The 15812-nt window shown below is 58.0% G+C and overlaps 1 protein-coding gene across 1 annotated transcript; it reads right to left on the bottom strand.

Moving 5' to 3' along the window:
* Window positions 1–7232: 7232 nt before the first annotated feature.
* NES (nestin) lies at window positions 7233–15812 on the bottom strand. The gene is made up of 4 exons (XM_081223798.1): window positions 14880–15812; window positions 13648–13772; window positions 11770–11843; window positions 7233–11522 (listed from the first exon to the last, which is right to left on the bottom strand). Exons 1-4 carry the CDS (start codon window positions 15660–15662, stop codon window positions 7780–7782), a joined length of 4725 nt encoding a protein of 1574 aa, XP_081079924.1. The 5' UTR covers window positions 15663–15812; the 3' UTR covers window positions 7233–7779.

Here is a 15812-nt window from a genome sequence, read left to right as displayed (position 1 = left end):
ACTGGTTCACACACATGCACACACGTGTGCACACTGTCATGTGTACACACCTGCTTGTGCCCACGGTTACACCACATTCACGCACATGGGCAGTTCTTCTTTTTGTAGAAGTCAGTAAAACCTAATAAAACTAAGGGATAGGGAGATCCAGAGGAGCAAAAAGCTTAGAGAGGGCAATGTGAAGAGACCCGGACAAGTGAGACAGGACAGAGAAAGACAGGTGATTGCTGGGGGGAGCTGGGGGCTCTCCCAGGCCACCCCTGCCCAGGCCCATCCTGGGCCTTCTCCAGGTATGTAAACCCCAAACCAGCTGGTCTCTGAGACACCAACACTGACCTCCCAGACCCAGCTCCCAGCCGATCACCAACCACCACATTCCTCTCTTCGCCCCAGGCTCTCCTGTCCCACCTTCTGCCTGGCCCACACTCCACATGACACAGCCTAGCATGGCTAGGGAGTGGGACTGTTTCTTAAGCAGCTGCAAAGAAGAAGATGATCCTGGGGCCAGAGCAGAACCCCACTTTATCCTGTATTACCCTGCAATTGCCCACTCATTGCACTTTTAGGGATGTCAGAGCATTAAGCTAGAATTGTAAGTGGATCAAGACCAAAGTGGGCCTTTGAAGGTGGGGTCTGAAGAAGAGAAGGCTGAGGAGGGGGCAGTGTCTGTCCTTGGGTTCTTTAAAAAAAATTTTTAATTAAATTATTTATTATTTATTTTTGGTTGCATTGGGTCTGTATTGTGCGCGGGCTTTCTCTAGTTGCGGCGAGCGGGGGCTACTCTTCCTTGCGGTGCGTGGGCTTCTCATTGTGGTGGCTTATCTTGTGGAGCATGGACTCTAGGTGCGCGGGCTTCAGTAGTTGTGGCACGTGGGCTCAGTAGTTGTGGCTCACGGGCTCTAGAGCACAGGCTCAGTAGTTGTGGCACACGGACATAGTTGCTCCGCAGCATGTGGGATCTTCCCGGAGCAGGGTTTGAGCCCGTGTCCCCTGCATTGGCAGGCAGCTTCTTAACCACTGCACCACCAGGGAAGCCCTGTCCTTGGGTGCTTAAGGGAGGTTGTCTGAGAAACATATCCTCACAGAGATGGAGTTTAGGTAGCAGGTTGGATTTCCTGGAGAGACTCTGGTGGTAAGCTGGAAGGGGCTTTGGTTTCCCAGCCTTGTCATCAGCATTCTCACTGAATCTCCCTGCAGCAGTAGGCAGGGATCTACCATCATTGATCTGTGGATGAGGAGAGTTCCAGAAGAACTAGAATCCCGCCTGTTCCCCCGACACCTGCTGAGCTGCTTGGGCAGGGCTGCCGGAAACGGAAGCCTTCTCCTGGCTTTGTTGGGCTTCCTGGGGAAGGGAAAGCTGGTCCAGTGATGACTCAGCACCCTGCACAGAATCTAACCCCTGGGCCAGTGTGTGTGTGTGTGTGGCCTCTCTTGGCCTGAATAGGGGGAATCGGCCCCTCATGGAGTGTCATCCCTATCTCTTTGGACAGCTGGAGTAGGGGCACAGCTGTATCTACCTCTGCCTCCAGGACACAGCAGAGTGCCCTGGATATATAGTTAAGCTCCCAGCCTCCTTCCCACATATCTAAAATGGGGGTCCCCCCTCTATGTGGAGAGAGGAGGCCCAGCTTGGGTTAGGGGCTTGGGCATTGAAAAGGGGCCTGAGAGCCCAGGGAGATGGGCCTTCCAGAGGTCCTCCACCTGCCAGGGTCCCCAGGCTGCTCTTACCCCCATCCCACCTCCCCATTCCTCCCCCACTCCCCACCCCCCCACCCATAACTCCCACACACTGCCCTGACCTCACTGAAGCCTTTGTCCTAGCCTGTCTGTGGGCCTGTCTCCTGGGCAGGGAGAGAAAGGGCCCCATTGTCCTGGCTGCCTTCTGCAACACAGTAGCTCCCAAAGACTTCCAAAAATGCTCAGCCTGTCAGACCCCCGAGGGTGGGAGGGCTTTCCTTAGGGGCTGCAGTCAGATCCGGCCTGGAGTGAGGATCCAGGTGCTGTCCCTCCCAGCGGTATAAAAGTTCCTCTGTTCCCCAGGCTAAAGGTCCTTCCTGAGATCTAACTTCCCGTCTGCCTCCTGCAAAGCAGCCTTCTTCCTCCTGGGAAGGGAGAACTGAAAGATTCAGGGACAGAGCAGGAGAAAAGGACTGGGAAGGAGAGGAGAGAAAAGAAAAGAGGAAAATGGAAGAAAAATGTGAGGAAATTCCCCACTGAAGGACTCTAGACTCCTGTTAATCGTCTGAGTGTGTAGATCCTGTGGCCTCTGTGTTTATTTCCTGATGATTCTTCCTTGGTCTTTAGAAGTTGTTAACAGAGGGAAGGCTATTGGTTGACCACTTTGGACTGGAGCCCTTAAGAGAAACAGCCCACAGACCCCTGGCCCATGTTCTATGGACCCCGAGTGGCATCTAAGGATTCTTAGTATCGTTGGCAAGAATGTCTGTCTGTGCCTTTATCCCCATCAAGGTGAAGTGAAGTTCTCTTTTGACACAGAATTTCCTGGCAAACGAGGTGTATAGAAAGAGAGGGAATCCAGGAGAGACCAAGGGATTCAGGAGTTGGGAAGGGGCCAGGGAGGAGGGAAGAAAGGAAGTGGAAGAGTGGAAGACAGAAGAGAGGTGAAAAGGGGGAGACGAGGAAGGAGAGTGGGTCTGTGAGTGGTGAGTGAGGCTGACAGGGAGGGGGGGTGTCTCTCCTTAGCAGGGAGGATGGAGGAGGGAGCCAGAGCCAGCGAGACGTCTCCCCACCCCCAAAATTGAAGTCTCCCAGCCACCCCTCCTGGGACCCTGGGGCTCCACTTGTCAGCAGTTGAGCCCACAGCTGCTGGGAGGTGCTTCCTCGACAGTGGCCCCCTGGCACCTGCCTCGGTTTATTTCTGGTGCCACAGCTGAGTCATGGGGCGGGGAGAGTGAATAAAGGCTGGGGGAAGGGGAGCTTATGACTGGAAGAGGAGAAGGCTGAAGGAGGCTTTAGGACCTGGGACTCTGGGGCCCAGGGTCTGCCCCTTTGGGAAAGAGGGGCCGGAGGCAACAGCATGAGAAACAGGAGTTAGGTTACAGGAGGGATGTCCTCATTGGAGACCCTGGATTAATGGGGTTGGGGAAAAAGGGTGGGGAGTGGGAGGCAGAGTCTACTGCTTCTGAATTGTTGGAGAAGAGACATGATCTAGGTGTGTCAGTGCTGCATTAGAAAGAGTGGGGAGAGGGGCCCCCAGGGTGGATGGAGACGTGGATATGGGATCTTCGGATCGTGAGAGTGGAAACGGAGAGGACCGTGTTTTCCTCTGCTTCTGGTCGCAGACTCCGTGGACCCTCGCCTGAGGCCATTCTGTCCCTCTTCCTGCCCCTGAGCTAAAAAGTCCCTTCCCTGGTGGCTCACTTGAGACTCTCCTTTGTCTTTTTAAGGTGGGCCTGAGGACACGGGAAGGGGTCCCTGGGTCTTTTCTTTATCTACTGGAGCTGCATTCACATGACACCTTCTCTTTTCCCACCTCCTAGGAAGACCCTCGTGTCTAACTTCCATCCATCCTGCTGCAGCACTGTCCTGGAACTTACCATCCCCTGTGGGGTGGGGTGGCCTCACAGGGACCCAGGGGCCTGTTGCCAAGCCCAGAGCCCTCTTGGGTTTCTTGGGCTTAGGTGGGCTTAGTCTCCATTCCCTCCCCTTTCTAGGGGCAGCCCCAGAGGGCACATTCCAGCTGAAATTAAATCACATTCCTCCATCCCTGCCTGACAAGGATGGCATTTCTGACAGCAGCTGTGACACCACAGGGTCAAGTGGCAGCAGCTGGTTCCCCAAGGAGGGGCCGAGAGGGGGAAACTAGGGGAGCTGAGGGACCAGGGCCTTTGGAAGCAATGAATGAACTCTGAGTCTTTGATCTCAAGAGGCCAGAGCAAGAAGCATAGACCCTGCAATGGGAGGGATACAGGTTAGATGGCAGCGTCTCCTAGCTGCATGGAGCAGCAGGGAATGATCCAGTCCGAGCAGTATTGTGCAGATGGGAAAACCGAGGCCCCCGGCATCACCTTCTGAGAGGACCCTGGAAGAACACCCTCTCCCAGCCCCGGACTGGGCTCCTGCATAGACGTGAGGCTGAGGGGGCCCTTTAAGAGGCCACACTCTGAGCTCCTTGGCCAGAACCCAAAGCCAAGGCCTTTGATTTCCTCTGAGCCTCTGGCGGCAGCGGCAGCAACAGGGACAGCATCAGGCTGGGCTGGATGGAGAGCTCAGCCCCTGACCTCACCCTCCCAGGCGCCTCGGCCTGCACAGCCTTATAAGGAAGTGCCCCAAGCAAACTGAGGAAGTCACCTCCAGCACCCCCACCCTACCCCCCCCCGCCCCGTTCAGAGGCTATATTTACCCAGAGGAGGTCCCAGAATAACCTCCCACTTGCCTCATGCTGGGAGGGGGGGGACGTGGCGGGGGCTGCCTCCTCAGTCCCTCCCCCGGGACTCCACCCTCCCAAGTGCTTCCTGTTGTCTGATCTCATCACAGTCGTTCATTCATTCATTTATTCATGTATTCAGTCCGTGTTTACTGAGCACCCTTGGGCCCCCAGACCCCTCCAATCCTCTTCTCCAGCCTGGTCCTCTCTCCTGAGCTCCACAAACCCACCCTCTCCCAGGGCAGCTCCTCCTAGAGGTCACAATTTCCTGCTGGATTCTCCAGCTCAGAAGATGGGACCACCGACTCTGAGCTGCCCCTACTGCCACACTCACACTCCGTCTCCCACAGTGGGTCACCAAGGCCTGAGACTGTGCTTCCCTTACCTGCCTCCTCTCCATCCCGCCGCCACCCTTGTCCCCCACCTGGACCACTGCAGTAGCCTCCCTAAAGCCCACCTACCTACCCCAATCCACTCTCACACAGCAGCCAGAAGGTTCTATTTAGAATGCAAACCTGGTCATGTCATCTCACTACTTACAACCCTTCAAAGCTCCTCATTTCCCTTAGGACGAAATCCATATTTCTTGGCTGCCTGGCGAGGCCTTGGCCCACTGGCCCCCAACTCCTTTTAGTCTTATTGTGGACATTTTACCCCTCATTCTCCACCTTCTGGCCACACAAGCCTACTTTCTGTTCCTCAAATGCCCAGACTTCTCTTCCTGCCCCAGGATTTTGCACCTGCTGTTCCCTCTGACTAGAATCCTTTCCTCCGCCTCCTCCTCCCTCCTCCTCCCCCCTCTTCTTCCCTCCTCCTCCCTCCTCTTCCCTCCTCCCCCCTCTTCTTCTCTCCTCCTCCCTCCTCTTCCCTCCTCCTCCCTCCTCTTCCCCACACGGGTCAGCTCCTGCTCATGCTTCAGGAGCCTTCCCTGACCTCCTCCTCCCAGCCTTCCCCAGCCCAGATCAGGTGGGACCCCTGCTCTATGCTCCCATAACCTCCTGCCCTTCTGTTTTCAAATATGATTTCCACTCAGAAGCCCTTGTTCGGTTAGAAGGTAGAGCTCTCGGGGCCAGGAACCTTGGACTCCCAGCACCTGCATGGTCCATGGCGCATAGGAGATGCCCTGTAAACATCTGACAGTCCCTGTTACTGTCCAACCCTCATTTCTCTTGCTGCACGGATGGACTACCATTGCCAAAGAGAACACACCACCCACCATATACGTCTTTTCATTTCTGTCTGACTGATGTCCCTCCACCTGTTTGGGACTGTTGGCAGAAATGGCTAGTTTGGGTAATTCTGCAGGGGACGAGGGATCTTGGTGTGGGGGGCAGGATGGGCACCAGACACAGGGAAGGACTGCTTGGCTTGGCCTCTGTCCTTGGTCCCTCGTCCAGGCGGGGTTGCCCGAGGGCCTGGGGAGATCAAGCACAGGTCTCCTCTGTCCCATTAGAGGAGCAGGGAGTGGGCCTTATTTGCCCAGATGCCAGCGTGCTGGCCCCCAGCCTGGCAGCCTGGCGGGAGCCGACATGGCCTTGTTAGCAGTGAGTACAGGAAGGATCGTGGAGGCTTAGGCTGCCAGGAGGGCTGCCAGCATCCTGGACCCCAAGGGCAGAAGAGGGGGCCTGGGTACCTAATGCAAAGACTCTTAGGTGGAGGAGAAAGGCATGGGCAGAGAAACAAGACAGTGAGTTTCTGTCAGGGGGCCTCCTGTCCACCCCTCCTTGTCCAGAGGATGAGTTGAGGTCAGAGGGCTTGAGACTTCATCTTCTCATCTTCCCCAGCCCTCAGCCTTGGGCCCGAGGAAAGGAAGGGCCTGCCCCTGGCCTTGGGACTGTCCCCAGACGTGGAACATTTGTCTGTCAGCCCCTGCCCCACCCCCACCCAGGATATTTAGAGGTGTTGCCAGCTCTTTCCTTCCCTGCAGAGCTGAGCTGGGGAGTGGTTTCTATTTGGGTGTCCTGACTTCAAGGTCTTCAAGCCCCGCCTAATGCAGGAACCCCTGGTGTCACCCTGCCCTACACAGGGACCCAGAGAACTGGGAAGGGGTGTACTCTTGGGAAGAAGCTGTGCCTGGGTGGACCCCCGATCTAACCCGTTATCAGCACCCCCCCTCGCTCTTTTGTTTCACCCCTGACAGCTTCAGTCTATACCGGCCTCACCTCCACTTTCCTGTCTTCTCTGTCTCCTGCTTTAGCATGGAAGGGAAGTCCTACTGAAGATCTAAACTGTAGCCCTCCGGCTTTCCCTAGCCTTCCTCCTGCTCTCCCTGCCCTGGGAGGCCCCGGAGTCACCTGGCCCAGCATCCCTCGCTGTGTGGCTGAATCTGAGGTTCAGAGAGGTTAAACGCTGACCTGAGGCCACACAGCCAGACTGAGACAGAATAGGCCTCCCTCTTCCCTTACCCCGCTCTGACCCAGCCAGTCTGAGACGCTAAGGCTGTACAATTGTTTGGGTTTGGAGGCGAGGGGGCTTATTATGTTGGCGGCACTGAGGGGCCAGCGGCGAGGACATGCGCGGGTGAGTGTGGCCCCAAGGCTTAATCCCTGTAATCAGCCCTGTGGGCAGAGATGATGACAGGCCTGACTTCTGCAGGCGCCAAGGTCACCGGGGCTGGCCCCCCTTCCCTGGTCAAGCAGCACCCCCAGCCCTCCCCAGGTCTCCAGCACTGCTGCCTGCAGCCTTCGTCTGCCTGCCTTATCTCCCCCATGAGGCCTTCCAGGTCCTCCTCTCCTCAGGAGGCAGCCCCTCCCTAACACTAGCATCTCCTGCTTCCTCCCCCAGTCTCTTCTGCTTCTGTGTCAGCCCTGAGGCCCCCCTGAATTGAGGAAGGAAGAGTCCAGACTTTATAGGCGGAGGCATTACTTTATTCAGGCAGGGAAGAGCCAGATGGGGCTACAACATGGCAGGCATATGGGGGGGGTCAGGACATAGGAGCACCCCCTTACCCCCATTAGCCATCAGCCAGACATCCCATGAGGGTGCAGTGAAGAAGGGCAGAGCTGGTGAGCCCTGGCGCATGGACCACCACGGCCCCCTCCCCATGGAGGAGCCACTGGGCCCCTGGCCTTTTCCAGCTGATGGGATGGGGAGGAAAGGGAGTGCAAGGAAAAGGGGGGGCCTAGGCCTACAGAGATTCAGCTGGCTTCAGCCTCGTGGAACAGTGCAGGCCGGATGTCCCCTTTAGCAGGGTCCAAGGGGCTGGGATCTATTCCCAGAGCCTGCATTCTTGGAACGGGTCCCTTTGCCACACCCATTTCACCTGGCTAGCCAGGCCTCTCGGACAGAAACCAAGGGTCAAGAGATAAGTTAAGGGTGCTGCCTCCGGGCAGGGAGGGGCTTGGGGCTACCCCCCTGCCAAGGACCTCAGTGCAGGAGGGGGTGCGCTTCCTCTAGTCCTCCCCTGAGGACCAGGAGTCGCCATCTCCTTCTCGCTGATTGAACTTCAGGAGCTGGCCTTGGCCCAGGTGAAGAGGAGCCCCTGCCCAAGGGGTCTTCAGGGCACCCCCCTCCTCCTCCTCCTCCAAGGGGCTCCCTTGGTCACCCTCAGGGGGCCCCGGTTTCCCCTGTCTTACTCCCTCAGACTGCTCCAGCCCGTTCACCACACCCCCATTCACATGCTCCAACTCTTCCTTCAGGCTGGGGCCCTGACCATTGACACCAAAGGTGTCCCCTACCTCCAAGCCCGTGTCCTCCACCCCACTGAGGGTCCCCAGAGGGCCAGGGGCTTGGCCCTCCCTCTCCAAGGGAATAGCATCAGACTCTTCCTCTGATCCTGAGGCCTCCGTGCTGTCCTGGGACTCAGTCTCCAGGGCAGTCATGGGGGCGTCAGATGCCGCACCCCTCAAGCCATCATCCCAGGGGACACTGACATCCATGGTCTCAGACCCCAGGAGGTTCCCTCTCTGAGGGCCACTCAGGGCCGGGAGGCTGCCCACAGAGGGCCCTGCCCCCCACCGCCCTGCCCCTGGCTCCCTCCCCTCTTCTTCGTCTTCTTCCTCTCCCTCCTCCCCACTCTCTTCCTCATCTGCAAATCCATCAGATTCCCCATCCCGATCCCAGGCTGCAGGCTCCAGTAGCAGCTGGGGCACCTGGCCCAGAGGTTCTGCCACCTCCCCAGGGACCCCAGGAAGAAGAGAAGCCTCAGTCCCCAAGTCCTCAAATTCTTCCGACAGCTCAGAGTCATGGCCACGTTCCTTCTCCTCATCTCCCCCCTCCTCCTCCTCTGAGGGATGGGCCCCAAGGCCCTCAGAGGCCAGGACTGCAGGACCCCAGCCTTCCTTTCCGGTCTCCTCTTGAGGGGAGGGCCTCTGCTCTCCAGCCAGGTCCCACTTGGGGGAAGCAGGGGACCCGAGGTAGAGGCCCAGGGGAGTGGAGTCGGGAAGGGTCTCCCCTAGCTCATCAGCCTCACTCTCTTCTCTGCTCTCCTCCCCCTCCTCCTGGAGGCCTTCAGGGATTCCCCCAGAACCCATATCCTCCTGCTCACCCTCCACCTTTCCCAGGACCTCAGCCCTGCCTGCCAGCCCCCAGCTAGCCTCTTGGCTCCCCTCAGCCAGGGGCTGGGGCCCAGGGGCATCTTCAGGGATTGGGATGGGTGAGCAGGCCTCAGTGGGCCGTGGGCTGGGGGGCCCCAGCACTGTTTTGGCATCCTCCTTTGCTCCCTCGGAGCTCAAGGGCCTGGGTTGAGGGGTATCACTTCCATCGCAGCACGAGGTCTCAGCAGGGAACGTCTCCTCTGCTTCCTCAGGGGCTTCAGGCTCAGACTCCTCCCAGCCCCTGGCAGTCTCCAGTGGGTCTCTGCTCTTCCTGGGCAGTGTGGAGAGCTCTGGCTCCAGAGAAGCTGCCTCCTCCAGCTCCTTTCTGAGCCCTTCCAAGCCCTGTACCCTCTTTGCCTCCAAACCTTCCTTCCCCAGGGGTGGCTCCATCACCTCCTCTCTGGCCAGGCCGCCTGGGTCCTCCAGCCCTACCGCCTCCTGCTCCGGTCCCTGTTCCGCTCCTGCAGTCTCTAAGCCCAAGGTGACCTCTGGGGAGGCTCGGCCATCCCTGGGGGCCAGATCTTCACCTTCCAACACTGGCTCTATCACCTCTGACACTCCCTGGGGAGCTGGGAGGCCCGGGGTTCCCACCTGCTCTGGTCGCTCTTCAGGGTCCTGGAGGCCCTCAGTGCCTCCCACCCCACTGGCTCCCTCAGCTGAGACCCTCTGCTCTTTGGGCTCAGAGCTCCCTGGCTGCCCCTCACCTGGGCTCCAGGCCTTGCCTGTGGCTGTCAGCTGCAGCTCCCCCTGGTCTACAGCCTCCCCCTTCCCAGCGAAGCTATCCCGTTCCCTAGGTTCCATCTCTGCCTCATCCTCACTGTCCACTTCAGGTCTCCCAGTGGGCGTTTCCTGATCCAGTTCTTGACCCCCCTGCACCATATCTTCCCACTTCTGCAGATGGGCAGAGAGTGGCAGCTCCTGTCCCTCCTCCTCCAGGGACCTCGGTGGCTCTGGATTCTCTCCCTTCTCCACGTTCTCTTCCTCTTCCAGATACCTCTGACTTCCCTTGTCTACCTCCTCTGGAGATCTCATATTCTCTACACTCTGCCCTCCCAGAGAGCTCAGTGATTTCTGAGTCTCCTTTTCTAGGGGTCTCAATGTGTCTTGGTTCCCTTCCACAGACCCCAGTGGTTCTTGACTTTCCTTTTCTAGAGGTTTCAACGTTTCCAGGTTTTCTTCTTCTGTAGGCTTTAGTGGTTCTAGAGTCTCTGTTTCTAAAGATCTCACTGCCTCTACACTCTCTTCATTTAGGGACCTTAATAAGTCTTGATTCTCTTTTTCGAGAAGTCTAACTATCTCCTGGTCTTTTCCAAGAGACTTTAGTGCCTCTGGTTTCACCTTTTCCAGAGGGCTCAATGTCATCTGGTCTTCTTTTTCTAGAGACTTCAGTGGCTGATTCTCTTTTCCTAGAGATCTTGAGGTCTCCTGGTCTTCTTCTTCTAGAGATCTCAGTGGCTCTTGATTCTCTTTTGCTAAGGGTCTCAATGTTTCCTGGTTCTCTACTTCTTCACATCTCAGTGGCTCTTGCCTTTCCTTTTCTAGAGCTCTCAATGACTCAAAGTTCTCCTCTTCTAGAGACCTCACTAATTCTTGATTTTCCTTTCCTGGATATAAAAATGCTTCTACATTTCCTTGAAGAGACCTCATTACTTCTTGACTCTCCTTTTCTAGTGATTGCAATGTCTGTGGGTCCTCTTTTCCTATAGGCTTAAGTAGTTCTAGAGTCTCTTTTTCTAGAGGTCTCATTACCTCCACGTCCTTTCCTTCTAAAGACTGCAATAACTCTTGATTCTCCTTTTCTAGAGTTTTTAGTGTTTCTAAGTTCTCTTCTTCCAAAGACCTCAGAGATTCCTGATTCTCCTTCTCTAGAGATCTCATTGTCTCATGGCGCTGTTTTTCCGGAGAAATCAGTGGCTCTTGAATCTCCTCTTCCAGAGACTTCAGAGTTTCTTTTTCCAAAGGACCCGGGGAGTCTTGGATTTCTTTCATGTCCTGATCCCCCTCTTCTTGCCATGTTTCCTGCTGCAAGCTGCTTATTACTTTGACCTCTACAGCTGTTTCTTTCTCTGCCAGCCCCCAGATTTGTCCTTCCCCTTCCTCCTGGAATCTGCTGGACTCTCTAGACCCACCAGGTTCTCCATTTTTGGCCTCTAAACTGGGATGGTCAGGGCTGAGGGCTGGAGCCAGGGAGGCATGATCTTCAGAGGACTGGCCTGGACTGGGCTCTTGTTGCTTGCCCCCAGGCTCCTCTGGTCCTGGCAGGACGCTGGCAGGGATGGCCACCTTGGCTTCAGCCCACACAGCTTCTGGAACCTGTTGCATCCCAATCTGTGGCTGGGGCAGGGAGAGAGGGGCATCCTGGGCTCTGATCTTGGCATCTGTGGCAGGGCAGGGAGCCTGAGGTGTGGGCGGAATGGGGGTGCTGGCCGAGGTGGGTGCATGGGCCTGAAGGAGTTCCTGGCTCTTCAGAAAGCCTGGCACAGGTGTTTCAAGGGTATCAGGCAAAGGTGAGGAGAGGGGAGTAGGGCTCAGGACAGAAAGCAAAGGTCCCAGACGCCGGCCCTCTGGGGTCCCAGGGAAATGCAGCTCCAGCTTAGGGTCTGGAAAGGTAGAGGAGAAGAAACGGTGTCAGCACATACAGGGTGGGGGTGGGGTAGGGGAGCAGCTACCACTTCTGGCAAGAGTGTCCTGCTCCTGCCTTTTATGGGCTGGGCTAAAAGTATGCTCGCTGCCATGGGGGACCACGGCGTCAAGACTTAGACTGCTGCTTTTCAGGAAAGGCATCGTTCTGGGTGTGAAGAGGAAAGCAAGGTAAAGTTTTGGGGGGACCTTGGCCCCTCCTCTTACCCAGGAAGCTGAGGAAAGCCTTGGAACCGCTGCCAGGTGTCTGCAGCCGGGAGTTCTCTGCCTCTAGGAGGGTTCTGGGGACAAGAGAGGAAAAGCTGGGTCAGCCCTCTGCCCACCGGCCAGTCGGCAAGCCAGCAGGGGAAAAGTCACAGCTGAGCATGCGCGTCCCTGGCCTGGCAGGCTACCTCTTCATTTTCACCACTATCACACAAAAGCCACACGCATACTTGGCTCTGCGCATGAAATCACATGGTCACATCCCACAGATATCACCCACTTGGTCACACAGAGTCACACACTTATTTGGGACACACAGCTGGACTCACAGACACACAAGCAGATTCCCACACCGTTGACACAGTGTACACACACACCCACACATTGCTTAGACTAGTCCCCTCCCAACCCCAGGCCTATGACCTCATCCTCCGTGTGGGGGGCCGATTCTCATGCTAATTGCTGCCTTTGTCCACACTGCCATCTGGAGGGTCTGAGAAGGGGGCTTCCCAGGGGAAGTGGGAATTCTCAGGCCGTTCCCATGGGATAGGCTCCCTCCTCCTTCTCCCCCAGGGCCCCCAGAGCTGGTTACAGACAAAAGGCAATGAATTCAGCTCCCTCTCTCCAAATCCTTTTCATGCCTCAAAACCCTGGTTAAGCCTGCGCAGTCCTTTCCCCTCAGTGGTTTGATTTAGGGGTCAAGGCCCTCATCTTGGGATCTCTAAGCACTCTGGATCCCAAGCCTTTCAGGGCAATGGAGGTTTTCGTGTACATGCCCCTGCCTTAGTGCCCCGTGGGGACTGAGGAGGAGGGGACCTATTGCGGGGGAGGGAGGACCAATCAATTCAACAAGTTATCCTGAACATCTAGCTCCCCTGTGCTCTTCTTCATGATCTCTGAGTCTGGTTAGTATTTTCTATGGTCTCACCTCTGTCCTTCTCGATGCAGCATCATGCTCCCTGAGCTCTGTGCCCCATGGAGGTGGAGCCCCTCTCTTCTTCATCCCTAGATCCTCACCGACCTTCCCTCTCTGGGCACTGCCTCCCCTCCCCTCCTTAACCTGTCCCAGGGCCCCTGCCTTTGTTTGCCTGTGGATTCTGGGGGCACTGTCCTCATAGCCTGTCTAGCCCTGGCTCCACACTGCAGGGTTGCGGTACGCAGCCCTTCACAGTAGCAAAGCCCCTTCCTCAGGCTTCATCACTGGATCCTTGGCTAACCAGGCCAGTTTCCCAGAAACTGGGTTTGCCCAAGGCCACAGAGCCAGAGAAGCAGCACTTCCTTGGTCTCAACCTTTCCTGAGCCAACAGGGAATGTGGTCAGTAGAAGGGCTGGGCAGGGCCAAGGGCACTAAGGCTCGAGAGAAGCCAGGCCCCAGGACATTCAGGATGGAAGGGACCTTGGCTGTCACCCAGCCCATCTCCCATCCTCCCGACAAGGAGACTGAGGCCCAGGTCAGGTGGCAAGTCAGTGCCACCGGCCCACACCTGCAATTCCTTCTTCCTGAGGCTGCTCAAGGACATCACCCTCTCTGTGTGAGCACACACACAGAGACTGGGCTTTTCAGCCCCTTGGGGTAAGGTTCTGGATATGGATGACCCACACGTGTCCAGCCCTCTCCTTTGAGGCTGTCCCACTCAGCTGTATCACCTCTCCTTGGGGGATCTCCTGGGCACAGGACGCTTCTCTGGTCCTGAACCCACGAGAGAGCAGGTGGGCTTAGGTGGCACACATCGTGGTGTGGAAGGGATCAGCCTAGAGTCACAGGACCGAGCAGTGGCAGAGCCTCCACCACCCGTGGCTCTGGGCCTCTTCAGCCAAGGAGTCTGCCCCTGCATGCATGTGTGCATCTGTGTGCCTGCATGGGTCAGGGTCAACCTGTACCTGTATGTGGCCACCTCCAGGCTGAGGGACATCTTGAGGTGTGCCAGCTGCTGCCGACCTTCCAGGACCTGGGCGATCTGGCTCTGTAGGCCCTGTTTCTCCTGCTCCAGGGCCTCCATGGACAGCTGCAGAGCAAGCCAGAGGCAGTCAGTGAAGTGACGGGGTCCTTCTGCTAACTTACCTGCATCCCCCTTGGCTGCTGCAGCAGCATCTTCTGCTCCCTGACTAACTTCTCTGCAGAGCGAATTCCTGCCTCCCCTACCCCACTTCCCGCCCAGAGAACCCCTCTGAAGCCCCCGAGAAGAGGACAGTGGCCCCTCTCAGCCCTCTCCCACGGCCTGGCTCCTCCTCTGAGGATGCTGATTAAATGGTAGCACATGCTGCTCAGAATTCAGCTCCCACAGGAAGGGGGAGGTGAGGGAGGAGAGGAGATGGCTTACAGAGAGGAGGAGAAGGAAAAAAGTGGAAGCAGAAGGAAAAACAATTAATCACCAGGCCTGGAGACTGCAGGACTGGAAGCCAAACAGCCCGGGTCCCAGTCACTGTCTCCTGCTCCCCATGCTAGGCCCCCATCCCAGGCCCCCATCCCCTCCACTTCCCACATGTTCTGGAATCTTTCTCCTCTGAAGGGGGGGAGCATGGTGAGACCTCTGTCTGGCCCAGGCAGGAGGCTGTTTTCTCAGCTGCTGGTCACATCTGCGCAGTGTGAGGGGGAGCAGCTGTCCCAGGCCTCTGGAATGTGCTCAGGAGCCGAAAAGCCCAGACAAGGGAGAGAAGGGCTGGTGGCCCCCCATCCAGGGCCCCTCACCCTCTCCTGTCAGGGGGAGGAGGGCGGCTGGGAAATTGGAGACTCTTGAGTGGCCAGACCATCAGATCAGCACTGAGAGGGAAAGTTCTGAGCGTCTTCTGAGCGACAGTAGGGCCTAGGGAGGGGTCCAGGGGGCATCAGGGTACGAAGGTGCCATTTAGACAGTGAGGAGGCTGCTGCAATGTCTTGTGCCTGTCTGCCCTTCGAAGGGGTGTGCTTTGAGGTCTGAACCTCCATCATTCCAGCCCTACACTAGACAGAGTTGTGAAAGTCTAGGACAGTGGCACCGGGCATGGTTTTCTAAGAAGTGGCCCCTGAATCTGCAGCCACCACACCCCCCACTTCCCACTCCCTTTCCCAGGTCTCTGATCCCCAACAGGACTTCCTGAAGCCTTGTCTTGCCCAGGGCCCCAGGCTTCCTCACCTGGAACTGCTCGGTAGCCCGCAGCCGCTCCTGCCAGCGGCCCTCCAACCTCTGCTCCAGCGCGGCCCTGCGCTCCTGGAGGCCGCTGCGCTCCGCTTGGAGCTGCTGCAGCTCCAGGCGACCCTCGCGGGCGCCCTGCAACGCGTGGCCCAGCCGCTCGCGGGCCTGGCCCAGCGACGTCTCCATGTGCGCCACGCGCTCCTGGTAGCCGCGCACTGCCCCGCGCCACGCCTCGCCCAGCCGCCGCGCCAGCTCCTCAACCTCGGGGGCCGGCACGGGGGGCCCGCGGGGCGGAGCGGGGCCGCGGGGGGCGCAGACAGCCTGAGCGTTCAGGCCCGCGCGCTCCTCCTCGTGCGCCGCGCGCAGAGCCTCCAGCTCGCGCTCCAGCTCCGCCGCCTGGGTGCTCAGCCAGGCCTGGGCGCACTTTTCGGCCTCGACCGCGCGCCGGCTGCGGGCCGTCTCCTCCGCGGCCCGCTCCCGGGCCAGCCGCAGCTGCTGGCACCGGCTCGCCACGCCCTCCACCTCTTCTTCCAGGTTGTCGCGCGCCACCTCGGCCGCGCGCTTCTCCCGCCAGCGCTGGTCGACGAGGGCCCGCAGGGCCGCCAGCTCGTCGTCGGCACGGGCCCTCCAGGAGGCGTCCCCGGCCTGTGCCCGGAGACCCCCGAGCTCCGCGCTGAGCAGCTCATTCTGCTCCTCTAGCGCCTTGACCCGGGCCAGGTAGGCCTCCAGGCGCCGGTTGAGCTCCCACATCTGAAAAGATTCCTCCCCCAGGCAGCCCTCCATCCTGCCCGTCTGATCCACCGAAGGTGGAGAGAGGCGAAGCACCGGGAGAAGCCAGCAGCTCTCAAAGCTTTTAGGACGGAAGGGTAAAGAAGACGGATGGGGACAATGACGGGGCGGGGCAAGGAGCAGCTGAAGCGACTGAGAGTCGGG

The sequence above is a fragment of the Mesoplodon bidens genome (assembly GCF_964165515.1).
Source record: "Mesoplodon bidens genome assembly, chromosome: 2".
Taxonomy (NCBI): Eukaryota; Metazoa; Chordata; class Mammalia; order Artiodactyla; family Ziphiidae; genus Mesoplodon; species Mesoplodon bidens.
The sequence above is the reverse complement of the archived record's forward strand: the minus strand, read 5'-3'. Positions and strand labels throughout refer to the sequence as shown.